The sequence below is a fragment of the Pygocentrus nattereri genome, chromosome 26 (assembly GCF_015220715.1).
Source record: "Pygocentrus nattereri isolate fPygNat1 chromosome 26, fPygNat1.pri, whole genome shotgun sequence".
NCBI lineage: Eukaryota > Metazoa > Chordata > Actinopteri > Characiformes > Serrasalmidae > Pygocentrus > Pygocentrus nattereri.
The window spans coordinates 20,843,656-20,860,373 of record NC_051236.1 but is presented as its reverse complement, the minus strand read 5'-3'; the positions used below and the strand labels follow the sequence as shown (position 1 = coordinate 20,860,373).

General features: G+C 39.8%; 1 protein-coding gene across 3 annotated transcripts in view; it reads right to left on the bottom strand.

The window, feature by feature from the left end:
* opa1 (OPA1 mitochondrial dynamin like GTPase) overlaps positions 1–16,718 on the bottom strand; it is a 42,111-nt gene that overhangs the window by 24,812 nt on the left and 581 nt on the right. The window contains exons 2-20 of one of the 3 annotated variants that reach the window (XM_037534924.1): positions 14,959–15,277; positions 13,172–13,268; positions 12,823–12,930; positions 9,587–9,634; positions 8,465–8,553; positions 7,024–7,170; positions 5,937–5,945; positions 5,078–5,131; positions 4,854–4,958; positions 4,618–4,704; positions 4,327–4,440; positions 3,718–3,798; positions 3,534–3,608; positions 3,357–3,428; positions 1,560–1,659; positions 1,328–1,458; positions 1,022–1,094; positions 862–934; positions 659–774 (exon numbers count right to left, since the gene is read on the bottom strand). In XM_037534924.1, the coding sequence (XP_037390821.1) occupies positions 659–774; positions 862–934; positions 1,022–1,094; positions 1,328–1,458; positions 1,560–1,659; positions 3,357–3,428; positions 3,534–3,608; positions 3,718–3,798; positions 4,327–4,440; positions 4,618–4,704; positions 4,854–4,958; positions 5,078–5,131; positions 5,937–5,945; positions 7,024–7,170; positions 8,465–8,553; positions 9,587–9,634; positions 12,823–12,930; positions 13,172–13,268; positions 14,959–15,277 (1,898 nt within the window). The remainder of the gene's footprint in view (positions 1–658; positions 775–861; positions 935–1,021; positions 1,095–1,327; positions 1,459–1,559; positions 1,660–3,356; positions 3,429–3,533; positions 3,609–3,717; positions 3,799–4,326; positions 4,441–4,617; positions 4,705–4,853; positions 4,959–5,077; positions 5,132–5,936; positions 5,946–7,023; positions 7,171–8,464; positions 8,554–9,586; positions 9,635–12,822; positions 12,931–13,171; positions 13,269–14,958; positions 15,278–16,718) is intronic. The other 2 variants (XM_017721060.2, XM_017721070.2) reach the window with 2 other exon arrangements.

The following is a 16,718-nucleotide window of genomic DNA, read 5'->3' as shown; positions in this document are numbered from 1 at the left end:
CTGGAGGGCTTCAAGATCTAGTACCGTGGCCATGATCAATGCACCTGGAGCTGGGCGTGCTCTGTATCAGCGTCAAAGTGGCCCCTGGGGGGGCCCTGTCCCCTGAACACACGGGCCAGCTGTCTTGACCACACAATGGAGATGACGCTAATTGCCCTGGTTATCGGGCTGGCCCCCAGCGCAGAGGCTGCAATCGATTGCCCACACAAAGGGTCGAGAAGCATCCCACGTCAGGCAATAAATCTAGCAGCACGCCGTTAACGGGAGTGGCCAGGTAATTGGTAGGTAGGAGCTTGTGCTATGCGCTGAATTGGGTCTAGGTACTCTAGGGAGAACAGTGGTGAACTCGTGGCTGGGAGATTCTGATGCTGAGTTTGGTTTAACAGGTAAGTGTTTGTCATGCTGCTGTTTTGGTTTCTATTAAGATTTTAAAGCTAGGACTCTAGAGGGTTGATGCCTATGCCATCTCACACAACAACCCAGAAAATCAGAGTCTTATTCAGTTTCTGAATTCAAAGATGAGAATAAGGGAGATAAACATGTGCTGAAGTGCAGAGAACCAGCTCACTTTTCAAGAGCTTTAATAAAGCAGCAGTCTGACAGTACATCAAACTAAAGAAAGTGCACGATGTAAAAATGACAGCCGAGTTCCCTTTACCTTTGAATGCGTCTGCTTGCTGTTCCACTGATTCTCGTACCATTTTCCAAAAACAGTCAGATACCGCCAGACTCAGGTTCTTTGTAGTTACTTGGTGGGCCTTCAGCATGCCCTCTCTGCACAAGTTCAAGCACACATTATTTACTGACAAACTAAAACAAACAGAAAGAATGCAAATAAATTCTATAATTAATGTGTCCCACCTTAGGAGTCTAGAGTTTTGAAAGAAATCCTCTTCATAATCCTTGATGGACTCTATGCTTTCACTACTGCTGCCTAGGGACAGAAAAAAAAGACAACTCAACAGGCCCTATTCAAAACAATACCTAGAAAATAATACCCCCCATCTCCCCCCAAATTTACCTTTGCCAGTCACGACAGCAAAGTAGCCCAGAGCCTTCATAGGGAACAGCTTGCCCTCAATTATTTGCTGGATCTACACAAAGACAAGAAAAGAAGAACTGAATTATCTTAATTGCAAGCTTGTAATTTATTGCTCTGTAGATAGAGGTTACACTACAAAAGTCTCAGCACAAGCACCTAAAGTAATAACACAGCTCCACCTAGTGGCTAAAACAGTGAATTATACACCTAATCTATGTTAAAAAAAATTAAAATAAAAAATAACACAACAACAACAACAACAACATCACACAACAAATAACTTACTCTGCTTGGACTAGCTAGATTCTTTTCTGCTAGGTCCACTTTGGTCAGAACAAAAATGGTCCTTTTGCCCTGTGGGTCCATCTGACTGACTAGATCAGTGACTATACTGCGCTCTGCATCTACTGAGCCATCTGAAAGAGACAGGTGAAAAAACAAGAGGGGGTTCCACAAAGAGTGATACACACATTGTTCTGTATGTCTTGAAGGTGCAGTTGAGGGGTTGAGAACTCACCCTGAATACAGAGGATGATGGCGTTTGGGTTTTGCATGTATGCTTTACTAATGCTGAAGATTGTCTCCTTAGTGTCTGAAGCCATTCCAGTGGTCACAGTCTACAACACAGAGATATGATAACAAAATAAAAAGTATAAATAAATGTTTTAAACTCTAAAATATGAAATTCTAAAAAAAATTTAATAAAAAAATTAAATAAAAATATGAAATCTAGGACACAATTCATATTCTGAGAAACTCTGAGCACCAACAAACTCTAATCAGTATATGCTTGGATCATGAGAAGCAGAAAATGAAAACTGCCCCTTTAAAAATGAATAACCTGTCCTTAATGGCCGTTTTGAATAGAAATTAAATGAAGAATGTTCTGTGACTTTGGTAGAGTAATGTACGTGCCAGAATTTCTTCCCTCTCATGTAAACTGGGCAGTCCTAGTCTTGCGTAAGGTTTAACCCTTACCAATCACCATCAAATATCTCTCTCACTATTGTTTTTTCATTAAATTTTTCCTTGTGCCCTTCATTTGCTAGGACTCAAAAATATACATACACACACTATATTTCCAAAAGTTTTTGGTCGTCTGCCTTCACATGCATATAAATTTGAGTGACATCCCATTCTTAATCCATAGGGTTTAATATGATGTCTGCCCTCCCTTTGCAGCTACAACAGTTTCAACTCTTCTAGGAAGGCTTTCCACAAGGTTTAGGAGTGTGTTTATGGGAATTTTTGACCATTCTTCCAGAAGCACATTTGTGAGGTCAGACACTGATGTTGGATGAGAAGACCTGGCTCACAGTCTCATCCCAACATCCCAAAGGTGTTCTATCGTGTTGAGGTCAGGACTCTGTGCAGGTCAGTCAAGTTCTTCCACATCAAACTCGCTCATCCATGTCTTTATGGACCTTGCTTTGTGCACTGGTGCAGTCATGCTGGAACAGGAAGGGGCCGTCCCCAAACTGTTCCCACAAAGTTAGGAGCATGAAATTGGCCAAAATCTCTTGGTGTGCTTCCTTTCACTGGAACTAAGGGGCCTGAGCCCAACTCCTGAAAAACAATCCCACACCATAATCCCCCCTCCACCAAACTTTACACTTGGCACAGTGCAGTCAGTACCGTTCTCCTGGCAACCGCCAAACCCAGACTCATCCATTGCACGGAGAAACGTGATTCGTCACTCCAGAGAACACGTCTCCACTACTTCAGAGTCCAGGGGTGGTGAGCTTTACACCACTGCATTCGGCACTTTGCATTGCGCTTAGTGATATAAGGCTTGGATGCAGCTGCTCGGCCATAGAAACCCATTCCATGAAGCTCTCTGTGCACTGTTCTTGAACTAACCTAAAAGCCACATGAAGTTTGGAGGTCTGTAGTGATTGACTCTGCAGAACTTTGGCGACCTCTGCGCACTACGCGCCTCAGCATCCGTTGACCCCACACCGTCATTTTACATTGTTGTCATTTCCAATTACTTCCACGTTGTTATAATACAACTGACAGTTTACTGTGGAATATTTAGTAGTGAGGAAATTTCATGATTCACGGTACCATGTTGGAAGTCACTGAGCTCCTGAGAGCGACCCATTCTTTCACAAATGTTTGTAGAAGCAGTCTGCAGGCCTAGGTGCTTGGTTTTATACACCTATGTCCATGGAAGTGATTGGAACACCTGAATTCAATGATTTGGATGGGTGTCTGAATACTTTTGGAAATATATTGTATATATACACACACACATTTATATATACATATAGACACACAATACACAAACACGATACACAATATTAGAACTTACACTGATTACTCCTGGTAAGTCCACTAGAACCATTCTCTGGATGCCTGGACCTTTTACACTTAAAGAGATGGTCTACAAAAAATGAATGATGTGATATGAAAATGAATAGAAATTCATAATTAGTCCAAAAAGAGAAAAAAGCAAGAGTGTGTTTCCATGAGCAATCTCTAGGCTTACCTCAGGGCTGACTGTCTGACCTTCCTTCACGCTCTTCCTCATCCTTAGCTCAATCTCACGCCTCAGTGCTGCAAGCTAAATGAGAAACATATTATTCCAACTTGTTAAGGTGAGGTAATTAGAAGTAATTCACAAGGGTGGAGAACAACAACTTCCAGCATATCACATGTTACAAATAACTTACATCCTCTTCTTTTCCCAGGTCAAACTCACGGGTGCTGTCTTTGAACATAGCTACATGATGAGGGCCTTCACTGAGCGTAACCTACAGTAAAAGACAAAATGTATTTTGTGATCAAAAAAAAGTTGTTTTTTTTAAATAATTTTTACCCGATTTTCTCCCCATTTTGTCATCTCCAATTCCACCTGCTAGCTAGGACTCCCCCAATCACACAATGCTACCAATGCTAGCACAGGCTTCCTCCGAGACCTGCAAAATCAGCCACCGCATCTTTTCGAACTGCCGCTCACGCAACGTCACGGGACAGCCGAACGCACTCAGAGGAAAGCGCCAATCGCTAGATCTGTTACGTCAGCTAACAGAAGCCTGCGCTGACTAGCATTGCGTTGAGTGATGGGAGGAGAAGGGGGGCCATCCTACCCACCCAGAGAGAGCGAGGCCAATTGTGCTCTCTTGGACTCCCGGCCACGGACAGCTGTAGCATATCAAAACTTAACAGAATGCACACCGATGGCCCACTAATGGCTTTCTGAATTTAAGCCCTTTTTAGTTACATACCCTTGATATTACATCTGAATGACTGGATTTCAAGTGAAAGTTTATTTTACTCACCTTGACAGGTGAACGGGTCATCATCTCTCCTGAGCCACGAGGGAAGATTCTAGCCTGGGCGATCATTTCCAACACACTGGTCTTTCCCGCGCTCTGATCTCCTACTACCACCACCTACAAAAGAGGGTTTATGATAGGATTGGCTTAGCAAAGACTGGCATTCAGAGTTGCAATTCTTGCCTTTTTCTGTATTCATGCAAGAGAGGTACACATGTTTTCCTAACATTCAGTGTTTGTTTCCTTTCTATCATGTACTGAATATCAGAAAAGGGGACCATGAGGAGGACTAACCCTTGGCAGGTGATCTTGGGTATTGTAGTTGGAATCATAATCTGAGAGGATGTCCAGGACCTCAGAGTACATGTCAATCAAAGACTTCTGCTCAGGGGGTCAAAAATAAATAAATAAATATTCAAGCCTGTCACTATGACCATCAGATGTCACTTTGTCAGTATGGTGAACAGTACAACACAAATGATCGACAACTGTCCTTTGATAACTAACAGTAACTGAGCATCTGTGCTGACCTTGACTTTCCTCTGATGAATTCCTTTGTCATCCTTCTGCAGCACCACTTTTCTCAGCTCCTTATTCTCCTTCTCTAGACGCTCCAGCATCCGCTGGTACTTCAACTGAGAAAAACACAATTTCACTGTCATTAAAGTTCACGGATTAAATTAAATGGCTAATAGCAATCATGCAATACATATACTGATATTGGAAATAATCTAAATAAAGAAGGAAAACAAACCTGGGTACGAAGAAGCTCCTCTTGAAGTTGGTCGATTTTTTCTTTATCTGATGACTATAAACATACATAAACAGTGTTACAGAACATGTGACCCTCACTTTTTAAATGGACTGCTGCTGTACCTCCCTTTCTAAGAATCCCTTTCCCTGTAAGAATCACTCTATTGCAAACAAATCCAAAAAAAATAATAATACAAAATCTCATGCAATGAACACCAATAGGCAGTGGAGCAAAGTCAAGTTAATGCAGGAAGAAGAAACATTGATTCCAATTAGTCATTCATTCTCAGCCTGCATTTATCACTGGGCTGAATCATCACATTGCAAGAGACAAAGAAAAGTTGCCCTGCAAAAGAGGGTAGAATTATCAATAATGAATCAGCAGAATCATTCTCCACACCTGCAACGGCCTTCTGAAGTAGAACAGCGCACCACAGACAGGAGGGCAATTACAAAACACTGAATGATTGGGGCTTAGGGGAAGACTGACATGAGACAAACACAGTACATACATGTACATATGACATGGATGGCAGGTGATGTTTTGTCTCTTAAATAAAACTGTCCCAGAAGTCAAAGACCAACCCTCATTTATACTCTTTCCAGTCAAAACAACCATTAAGCACAAGCCATGAAGAAAAAAAGCATGAAACAGAAAATTTCACAAAAGCCTCTATAATTAAATGTCCATATTTTCAGTATTTGTGGGAACCACCCTTGACGTTTATTATAGCTTCCATTTTCTTCAAGAGGCCTGCTTTCAGGCCTTTTTACAGGGATACTTTTCATAAATCTGCAGGGATACTTTTCCATGTTTCTTCTAAACACCTCCAAAGATCAGTCTCAGAGGCTGGCTGCACTTTCTGCTTCTCACAATCTAAGAAATCTCACTTACAAATTTAGACACATTAGTCCATGAAATCTGACCCACATCTTGGATATCCAGTTTTGCTGTTACAGTATCAAATATTGACAGATTTTATGTTAATCCTTGTGTTAACAGCTTTTGTGTGATATTCTCAAATATGTTTACTGCTCTTTTTCTTAAAAGTAATTTTGCCTGGAAATTAAATGAAAGAAACTGTGGTCTCTGACTTTTGCACAGTACTGTATCCTGTTAGGCTGGCTACACCTACGGGCTGATAACTAAAGCTCTAGCAGCCAAGTGCACTGCATCCCATGCAGAAGGGAGACCCAATACTCCATGCAGTGAAAGGTAATGCTGTGTTAGTTCCATTGTAGGTTAAATCCCAATAAAATCTATGTGAAAATGAGATGGAAAAGGGGAGACGTTTTTGCTGCCTGAAGTGTGTCAGCTGAGGCCTTTCTTCCAGACGCTAACATGACAGCAGCAGTTATCACAGTATTAATGAATATCACTCACTTAAACATGAGGGTGCTACATGTAGTGCAGGGCAAAAGGCTTTGAAACAAGCAGCTCTAAAACAATATGAGCGTTTGTTTGATCACAGTCAAATATATGTTGCCCTGTCAGACATTAGCAGCAATTGGGTTGAAACAAATATTAGTTAGAGCACACAAAGGCCCCAATCTTCTCTATTTATCAGGCTATTCAATACACCTTGTGGTTCACAAAAATGACTGAGGGGAGTGGGTGTCTCAGTCTATCTAGACCTAGAAGGTGGCACTACATATCCAGTTCATAACTTTAATACTGTAAATGCTGCAGTTGTCACACCAGTCTTTGATTTCCCTGCTATTCATTGTCGGCATTCAGTTTAGGTTCAGGATCAAGAAAACCAAAATTTAACATTACGATTCCTCCATTATGATTTTCTCCAAAACATCTAAATATCTTTGGGAATCTTCTGAATATTTAAACAAATACTTAGCAGTTGAATTACTGAACTATAAAGAACAGCTTGAGTTGCTTGAGGACTGGCTTGAAAAGCTGAAGTGAGGTGATGGGGATGGGGGGACCGTCACCTTGCGCGAGGGGCTGGGGTTCGGGGCCTGGGTGGGGCGGGGTTGGGACGGTGGGGGTGGCGCATTAGCCGCCGCCACCCGCCGAACCTCCTCTTCGTGCTGCTGGATCTGCTGCTGAATGAGAATGAGTTCGGCAAGAAGCCCCTGCTGAGGGACGGCACAGTGAGAGAGAGGGGGAGACAGCAGTCAAATAAGCTGTTGATCATGGGCAGGACATTCTAGATGGAGTCCACAGTGACTACAGAGGTACAGAATGATCAGCTTAGCTGTTCCCAGCAGCTGTGGATCTGTTTAAATGTTATAGAACCTAATTAAGTGTCGTAGGTCAGGTAACTGACACAACAACTAGCACCTCTCGACAAGTGTCAGGGGATGACTATGTCAAGTCTAATATCAGCTAAAACAACCATGTCTGAAGTCAAATTCTTGACCAATTGCTGATAAGCTCATAATGCAACTGGACTTCAAAAAACTAAAAAGATTCTCATACTTTCATACTCTAAAAACTGCAAAAGCAGCGGCTTTCATAAGCACTCAACAGACAGGTAGCTCAAAAGATTTAAAAGAAGCTCTGTTTTCAGGAGGGAGCAAGACCAGATAAGAGTGGGTGATTTATGCAGTGAGAAAAACAAGCTTGCTGAAGCTGGGAAAAGTAAAGATTTCGCCCAGTAGTGTCCAGAAAGAGCCGCTTAATCACTTGTGTGTTATAACTCTAGACCTCATACAAAGTCTGTGTGTTTGCCACCAAAACAAGTGGAATGTCATTTTTTAATATAGCGCCTAACTGTCACTGCACAGAAAGATCATTTCAAGAGCAATGACAGGAGTTTGTGCAGTGTATGTAAAGCAAAAGAACACTACTCAACACTCAACAGCAGGAAATGGCATGACAATGAGTACATTTAACATGACGGTTTATGAGGACAAACATATACACAGTGAATGAAGTAAAATACATCAAATGCATCCAAAGCTGCTTGGCAAAAAGGAACAACTGTAATAAAGCAGACAGTAAAGTAAATGCTTAGCTTGGCATACCATCATTTTATGCTTAACCATAAACAGCATAAAGGAAGTGCCTGAGAAAAAAAGTGTGCTTCTAAAAATCTAATGCATCACATTTCACTTCAGAGGGTTTCATTTCAGATCAGAGTTGTTTGGCATTAAACAGAAGCAAAGTATTTAAGCCCTTTAATACTAAAGTCGCCAAAGCAAGGTAGAGTGCTACATTAGTGCTTCTCTGTCAATCAAATGCCAGCAAAAAAGAGCAGATTTATGGCCAGACAGCCTGAGCAAAAGGGCTATGAGATGATTGGTTAAAAATTGTAATGGAAAGTTAAACAACACAATTTCAGCAAACTGTAGCAACAGAGTACCATCCCTTTGCAGCTATAACTATGACAGCCAGCAGTAAAACAACAAGGATGTTTAAGGGACTTGCCTTCTTAAACTGCTTGTCACCACTCTCAGGTACAGCTGCTGTTGCTTGTTGGATCTCAGGTGCCTTCAAGGTTGGATCACCTGAAGTTTCTGACAAAAACATATCAACCGGCACATGTTATATAATAGTTCAATTCAAGAATACAACTGAACATCAGCCTAAGCTATGTAATTCCTTCACATGCCATTTAAAGGAATGGTGGATTTTGTTTTTTCCTTTCCCCAGGCACCACATCCAATATAAACTCAAACGTTTGAAAAGTCCCGAGTGTACTACAGTGTACTAGAGTCTATAAATTCCTCACATAACTGCAATAAAACTGGGGCTCGGTGAATACACTGTGGCACATTAACATAATATGATATCCACAAAAATGTGAGCCCTACAGTCCTCAGAGGCTTAACACACATCAACGCATGTTTAATAATCAGAGTAGGTCACCTGATCTGCTTAGAAAGTATAGAAGGTAACAATGTCATTGCACTTTTCAGAACATTTGAGCTGTTAGTCTTTCAGTAGTGATCAGAACTGTGAGATAGACAGACAGACAGATAAAACAAAACATAGAGAAAAGGCAAAAGGTTCATCAGCACTTTAAAGAAAAAGAAGTTATATAGTCATGTGAACATGGAAAAGCAAGACAGTTAAATGCATTCAATGGTATTTAGGGGTCAGTATACAATGTGACTGTAGTTCTAAAATAACACACTACAGAATGTTTATACAGACTGTTCACAAGGGTTGGAAGTGAACATCTTAGGCTGCAAGTTGAATTCACTGTAATAAAAAGCACTGAAAGGCTGATATTAAAATTTTTGGTCTGCATAATTTTATATTTTAGTTACAATCAAATAAATATAAACAATAATAAAACCGCTCAAAGCACAAACAGCCACGTGATAACAACATTTGCAAATCTCATTGATTTAAGCCTACATTAAGCCAATTTTGTGCTTTCCTCTGAAAACAGAAACAGAAAATTGTAGTTATATTTGGAGGTGTTTGACCAGTCCTTAGAGGCACACACCCCATCAAGTTAAGTCCATTTACATCGAGGGGCGGCAGACAGCGGGCAGTTTTCAAACAGCGCAGGGGGAACGGCACTGTGTGTGGTTTACACACCTAACAACAGACGCAGACCAGAAGCTCCAATGACTTCACTACCCACACCTGTGAAAATGTGGAGGGAGGGAGGGAAGGGAGGAAACAAGAGGAAAAATGAAATGGGGGAAAAAATCAAAAAGATGGCAGCAAAAGGGTTTAATTCTTATTTTTGGAGTCCCTGAAGACTGTATTGTATATATTTGTACTGCAATGTATCTTGTAAACCCAGAGCACATCAGCAGATACCAAATATTCAATAACACTTGTGAATTTGTATAACAATATGTCTATAAAAAGAACACTTGCCCTATGACAAAGAAATAAACTACTCTGTGCAAAAATGAAAATGCACAATATCCAGCTTACAGCAAGAAATTACATTACATATAGTTTCACAGCTGCAAGTTGAAGCTCACAATCACATTGTTCTGTAGTGTCAAATATTAATGCAATACGGTAATTATGTTCTATATTCTTTGTAACATATGAAGCGGAATAATTGACCATTTGCAAAATTGCCTGACAACTATCAGCCAGTTACTTACAGTCTCTAAGTGTTTATATCTCTTTCAGGTGAAGGAAGAATTACTGGAAGTTCTTGCGTAAACAGATGACCTAGTCCAAAGCTCATTTCCACAAAAGTCGGGATATAGTGCAAAATGGAATGAAAACAAGCATCTGTGATGTTAATTTTCTTGAATGTTTATTTAACTGACAAAAGCACAAAGAAATGACTTTTAATTTGACCTTGGCTGTATTTTGTAAATGTAAACAAATTTTGAATTTCATGCCTATAGCACAAAAAAAAAGCTTGGACAGATCAAAATAAGTGAAAAATTTACTGAATATATAAGTTACACTGTAATTCAACAATAAACAGGTGAAGGTATGACAACTGGGTATAAAAAAACCATCCACCAAAGACTCTCAATGTCTTTGCAGTCACAGATGGGTTGTGGCTCACCACTTTATGCTAAACTTCAGAAGAGAATTGTTAAATGACTAAAGATGAATGAAAGAAATGTTAAAGATCCAGAATTTCTTAGAACAAAACAAAATCCAGAAAACACATCTCTTCTTAAGAAGAGATCCAGAATTCCTTAAAACAAATAAAAAATTAATTTATAAAAACACGTCTAAAAAGAAAGGTCCGAAACCTGTTGCCACTTAACACAGTCCACTGCTGCATTAATAAAACCAATCTGAAACTGGACTACACAAGGAGAAAGCTATACATCAACTCTATGCAGAAACACCGTCAAGCTCTCTGGGCCTGAGCTCAACTCAGAAGGTCCAAAAGACAGTGGCAATGTGTGAAACATTGAGTTCTCCGTACTATTTAGACTTTTATCAGTGAAAGGTTCAAAAGCCAACATCTGTCACGACATGGGTGACATATGTGTGAAGGTACTATTAATGTAGAGGCATACATTGGGATTTTAAAGAGAAATATGCTGCCATCAACATATTTTCCTGGAAAGTCTATGAAAATTGTCAGCAAGGCAATGCCAGGCCTCGTTCTGTATGTGCTACAACAGTGTGGCTCTGTAGACAAAAAGTTGGTGTGCTTGACTGGTCTGCCTGCGGTCCAGATCTGTCTCCCACTGAAAATGTAGGATGCATCATCAAGAGGAGAATCAGATGACGACAATCACAGAGTCTAGTATCAAGCAAGAATGGGCAAAAATTCCACTTGCAAAACTGCAATAATAAGTATTCTCAGCTCACAAACAAAAAGTGCAATTAAATGGAAAGGTGATGCATCAGAGTAATAAATATGCCTCTGTCCCAACTTTTTTGACTGTGCTGCAGGCATCAACTTCTAAATTTGTTTATATTTATGAAAAACAATAAATTTAAAGGGATCCAAGAATGAACAAATCACAGATTCTTGTTTTTTCGGCATTATACAAAATGTTCCAACTTTTTCAGAAATGGGTTTTGTAGCTCCAGGCAGGGATGGACTGCTATATGAGTGGAATGCTGAGAGAGTGAGAAAGAAAGAAATGCATAGCGTTTCTAATGAAGCTCTATATAATATGTATTTGAGCGCACCCAGGACAAATATAATCTGCTGGGCAAATACTGGCGTGCACATTTCTAAACATATCAGTGGCCCACCACAAAACCTACAAAAAAAAGTAAATGGAAGGGGTGATAGAAAAAAAAAAAAAAAAAAAAAAACAGTAGCTAAGAAACTAAAAAATGAAAGTACACAATTTGAATGGATATATAAAAGAAAGAGCCGCAGGGACCAAAGCACAGACCAGGTAAGCTAGCCAGTTCTCTATTGGTTTTTGTGTGGCATGATGGGGGGCATGTCACTGTGGTTGTAGTGGGCTAGACTAGACAAATGTCCAGGACTGAATTAGCTCCCAGTCCAGCCTTAGCTTTTTGTTTTAGTGCTAGTACATCTGAGGGGTAACTTTCTCCTCATCAGGCATGAAAACCTACAGCTTTAATGTCAATGGACATTTCCCTGCTTTGATTAATGTTTCCAGAATCTTGTTTTGTGTGCTCCAAGTTGGCCAATATTCATATTTTGTTAGCTTTCAAACATATGCCTGCACTGAACCAGGTTATTACTGAATGGAGAAGTTTCAAATGTACTCCCCCCTGGCTTCCGTCAGGTAATCCACGCTGTGAGTTTGAAGGAGACAATTACTAGAAGAGGTGGAACTTACTTAGAACTTTGCAAACGGTCAATTATGATAGCATTCTTAAACGCTGTTACAAGCTTAAGCTGGGATACATTCAGGTCACAACCACTGACATTTTAGAGAAGCAGTGATTCCACAAAAAGTCATCAATTTTCATTAAATTCACTGCTGCAATCAGAAATGTGTTAAGTATGAGAAAAACTAGCCTCTGACAAACAGACAGAACTATAATTCAGTATTTACTGCATTTCTAATGTTCATATTCTGTAAAACAAGAGATTTGACTCACGTTCAAACCTCCTATCATGAATTGTGTAGCAATGAGCCCTTCTTGGTTTGAATGTTTAGCACTAGAAAAAATATTGCTATGTTTCAGTTTGTGCCCACAGTAGTTCTCACACAATAGTTCTGTTTCAAATAAGTGATACTAACAACTTAGCTACTCTGTAGCAGTGTGAGTGTTTTTCAGTAGCAAATAGGTTAGCACTCCTTTAGTCCAAAGCTGCTGCAGCACCAAAGACAAGGAATTCTCCATTAAGGCCAGTATCAGAAGTCTGCTTCCTGAGATAATCACAGAATGTACATTTCACTCACCACTGGAAAGAAGACTCTTGAGGAAGGTAAAGTTCTCCCCAATCTTCTCCATATCTGGCAGCAGCTTAGCAATCTCCTCTATTTCAGGCAAAGCACTGGCTAGCTTGTCTTGATTAAGAGAGAGTGGACATGTTGTTATTATTAGTTACATCACTGAAATGTACAATAGTACATCTGTACCAACAGGTCATAAAATGACAACACAAGGTTAATGGCAGAGCATGGCGATTCTGTTGAAATACTGAGTCGCTTAACATGCTTTCAAGCTGCATTTAATGCATAACACACATTTTATGTATATATTTTTTTAAAAAGTTGCTAAGTAGTTCTAAATGTTAGTACTACTTACCTAAGTCAAAATTTTCAGTCAATTCCCAAACAAAGTCAGGTACTACCCATGTGTACTCGCTTAGATCAGGAATCATATCCTTCCACTCATCAAACGTCTAGACAGCAGGAGGAAGACAAACATTTCAGAAACAAGAATAGGGAAAAGGTCATGACCACTGAAAACTTAATATGTAAAGAATAATATAATTTGATGAATTTATTATTATTCCAAAGAATAAAATAATTTTTACAACGTTTTCATTATCCAATTTCAGCAGGAAATTTAACAGAATATTACACAGAGGCCTCCAACACTAAATATAATATGAAATCTAGCCGTATTGAATTTGTCCACTTTTTACTTTTGTGCACCTATTGCCACTTTAACTATTCCACCCTCTCAGTCTTAAAACAAGTTATAGCTGTGTTAAAACCTGTTACTACATGTGTGATTGACATTTTCCCTTTCAAAGAGGCACTGACTACACAATCAACTATCTAAACACAGATAAGTTGTCTTGCAAATTTCCCTCTCATTTGCACCTAAAAAGGAGATTTTTAAGAAGATTACATAAGATAATCAAGAAACAGAAACCAAGACACCTAACAAATGTGCAAAACCTGGTAGACCACCAAAAACAAAAATGCTATGGGTCTGAAAAGAATGGAGGCTGCCCACTACTTGACCACTGCTGTTGCATTATCGTAATGTAATCAAATTAGCCGCCCCCCCCAACTTTGTACTATAATACTTCATAGTAACAATGTTTGCTATCCGGTGTCGACCAGAGGAGGATGGGTTGCCCTTCTGAGTCTTGGTTCCTCTCAAGGTTTCTTCCTCTTTTAGGGAGTTTTTTCCTTGCCACTATTGCCACTGGTTTGCTCATGGGGGCTTGGACCCGGATCTTTTCTTTCTTTCTGTAATACTGATTTTTCTGTAAAGCTGCTTTGTGACCACACCTGCTGTAAAAAGCGCTACATAAAAAATTGCTTGCTGTAATAAAGGCAAAAAGTACACACATCGTATACTGGGAAAGCTGTCATTATAATTATTTGTCGAGGCTTGTGTGTAACTTTTGTTAAAAATATGTTTTCTGCTTCCTGACGCTGTACTATGAATAACTTGCACTTGATGCAAATTTGATTAGAAATTAAACGAATGAAAAGCTGGTCTGATCTTAGCACAGTACTGTATGGTTCAAACAAGAGACCATGCACCGCTAGTAAACACTGTTTAATCTGAAACACGCTGACCTTGTTAAGTTTTATTTCCTTTGCAAACATTAGGCAGTCAAGGTAACAGAGGTCAAATCACAGCTTGTATTGTATAGATAATGTACACTGCTTTGTTAGACTGCATTCACTAAAAGTATTTCATTAGGAGCCTCCATGTGGGATTAAATTAAATTAAAAACTGTGGCCCCTGTATTGTTAGGAGTGCCATCAGTAATCTCTCAGAAAAGGAAATGAAACAGTGCGCTGAAATAGTACATTAACTCTCTGTGGTCTACGGGAATTTCCTTGATTTTTGTATATCTTCTTAAATTTGCATATAACATGATATCCATATATTTCAGATTAAAATGCTCCAATATCTTTGTCTCTTCTTTCCAAAAACAATTTCTGGCACACCATTTCACGTGTGTCTCTGATGTGGACTGAATGAAGAATGAAGGGTTTCCTACACAATGGGCCCTTGGTGATTTCTTGAGTGTCCACTGTTAAGTTTCACACAAAATGTAGACATACAGTCATTTACCACTCTAATCTCTGAAAGACAGTGAATGGCATGAAGAGTCACAGTACCTTTTTAGCAGTGTAGCCTCCTCCGACAGCAGAGCCTAGCAGGATGTAGCGCAGCTTCAGCAGCCTAGCAGCCAGACGGGCTACCCAAAAGGAGCGCTGCTGCTGGTAGCCGTGGCCTCCTGATTTTGACTTTGGGGGACGCACAGGTAGCCTGGAGAGGGAGGTGAAATAGCGCGCAGCCAAACAGTGAGGGGGCCTCTGGGGGTTGCTATTGGATGAGTAGCGGTGGTGGATGGCACGAGAGAGCGGGTGTAGTTTCTGCAGAGGCAGCCGGAACCTCACCCCCATTCTGGAAGGGAGCAGATTCCTGCAAGCCACACTGAGGAGGAAAAGGAATGAAGTATTCAAACAGTAGTCAAACAGTGGCCTACAAGAATGATCTGAATTACCTTTATCAGTGATATAAATTATAATGGAACAGTTTAAATCAAGCTTTTAAAAGTTCATAGTGGTTTAATTTTGTTTAAAACTATGAGCAAAATCATTTTTTACAATACCAATAATAACATCTTGAGTATCAGACAACAACAATACAATCTTTTTTAATGAAAATTAACACATTTTAAAATGAGCTCTTTTTAACTGAGGCATTTTACTTATGATGAGCATATAAAAGTAACATAACACAACAGGAGTTTGTGCTCCTTCAGGCTAGATTTGTTACAGAATTGGATTCATACTTTTCCCCCATATCCATTCCAGCATTTTCCACTGATATTGAGGCCATACACACATACAGATATGCCATCTCTATCCCTTTTCTTTTGCTTCATATTTGACTCAAATGATTTTAATGAGAATAACTGGGTAAACACAAAATTAACATGTTGATATGTTTCCAATGTCCTGTACACATTTTATACTAATTTGTCTTCAGTTTGCACCCATGCTGCTTTGGCTGTACAAACAAAAAAGTATCAATATTTTGCACATTTGTTTTGGTTGTTTAGGATAATGTTGAGGTCACTGTAACATGCAATTTTATAATCTCCAAAAAACGTCCCTCTGCTTTGGGGCCCACAACTAAACCTGTAGCAGTGCGAGAACCACAGATAGTTCGCATGACATAGGAGAGGGGAAAACATAATTCCCACCAGAACTGTGATATTTCCCAGAGGTTTAAATTGCTATTGCTAGGAAAAAAGGTGTTAGTAAATTTGGGAATAACAGGAGGGCTATACACGCGAACCGAAGCTGTCAGTTTTAAACGTTCATGCTGCACAGACTCATCAGCCCATGTCTCCAGTGTAAGAAAATAGGTTAACAGATATGAATGACTTGCATAAGCAGAACAACAGAAATCAGAGTCCACTACATCACTGCAACTACTATTCAGAAGGGTGAGTTTAGGACAGTCTTGGTACTGCTCACAACAGAGAATGGCCAGACTGTCACTAACAGCTCCTTTCACAGCGTTTAACCTTTTAACGTTTTGATCGATAAGGATCTGTGAATTAGCCGGTCTCTCTGGATACATATGCCTCCGTATTTATACACTGTACACCCAAAATAAGCGCAGTGTCGTGCTTGAACAGCCCAGCACCACACATCACTAATTAAACGAGATAATAAACACGATTAACCTAACTAGTAAACATACTAACAGTCCACTGACTGAACAGGGATAACAGTCGTTTGCTAACACCATTGCCGTTATCGCTAAATTAGCTAGCGTTAGTTAGCTAAGCTAAGTAGCTACGTTTAACTGTAACGCCCCTATTCACAACTAGCTAAGCTCGCGACCATAAGAATCCAGTTAT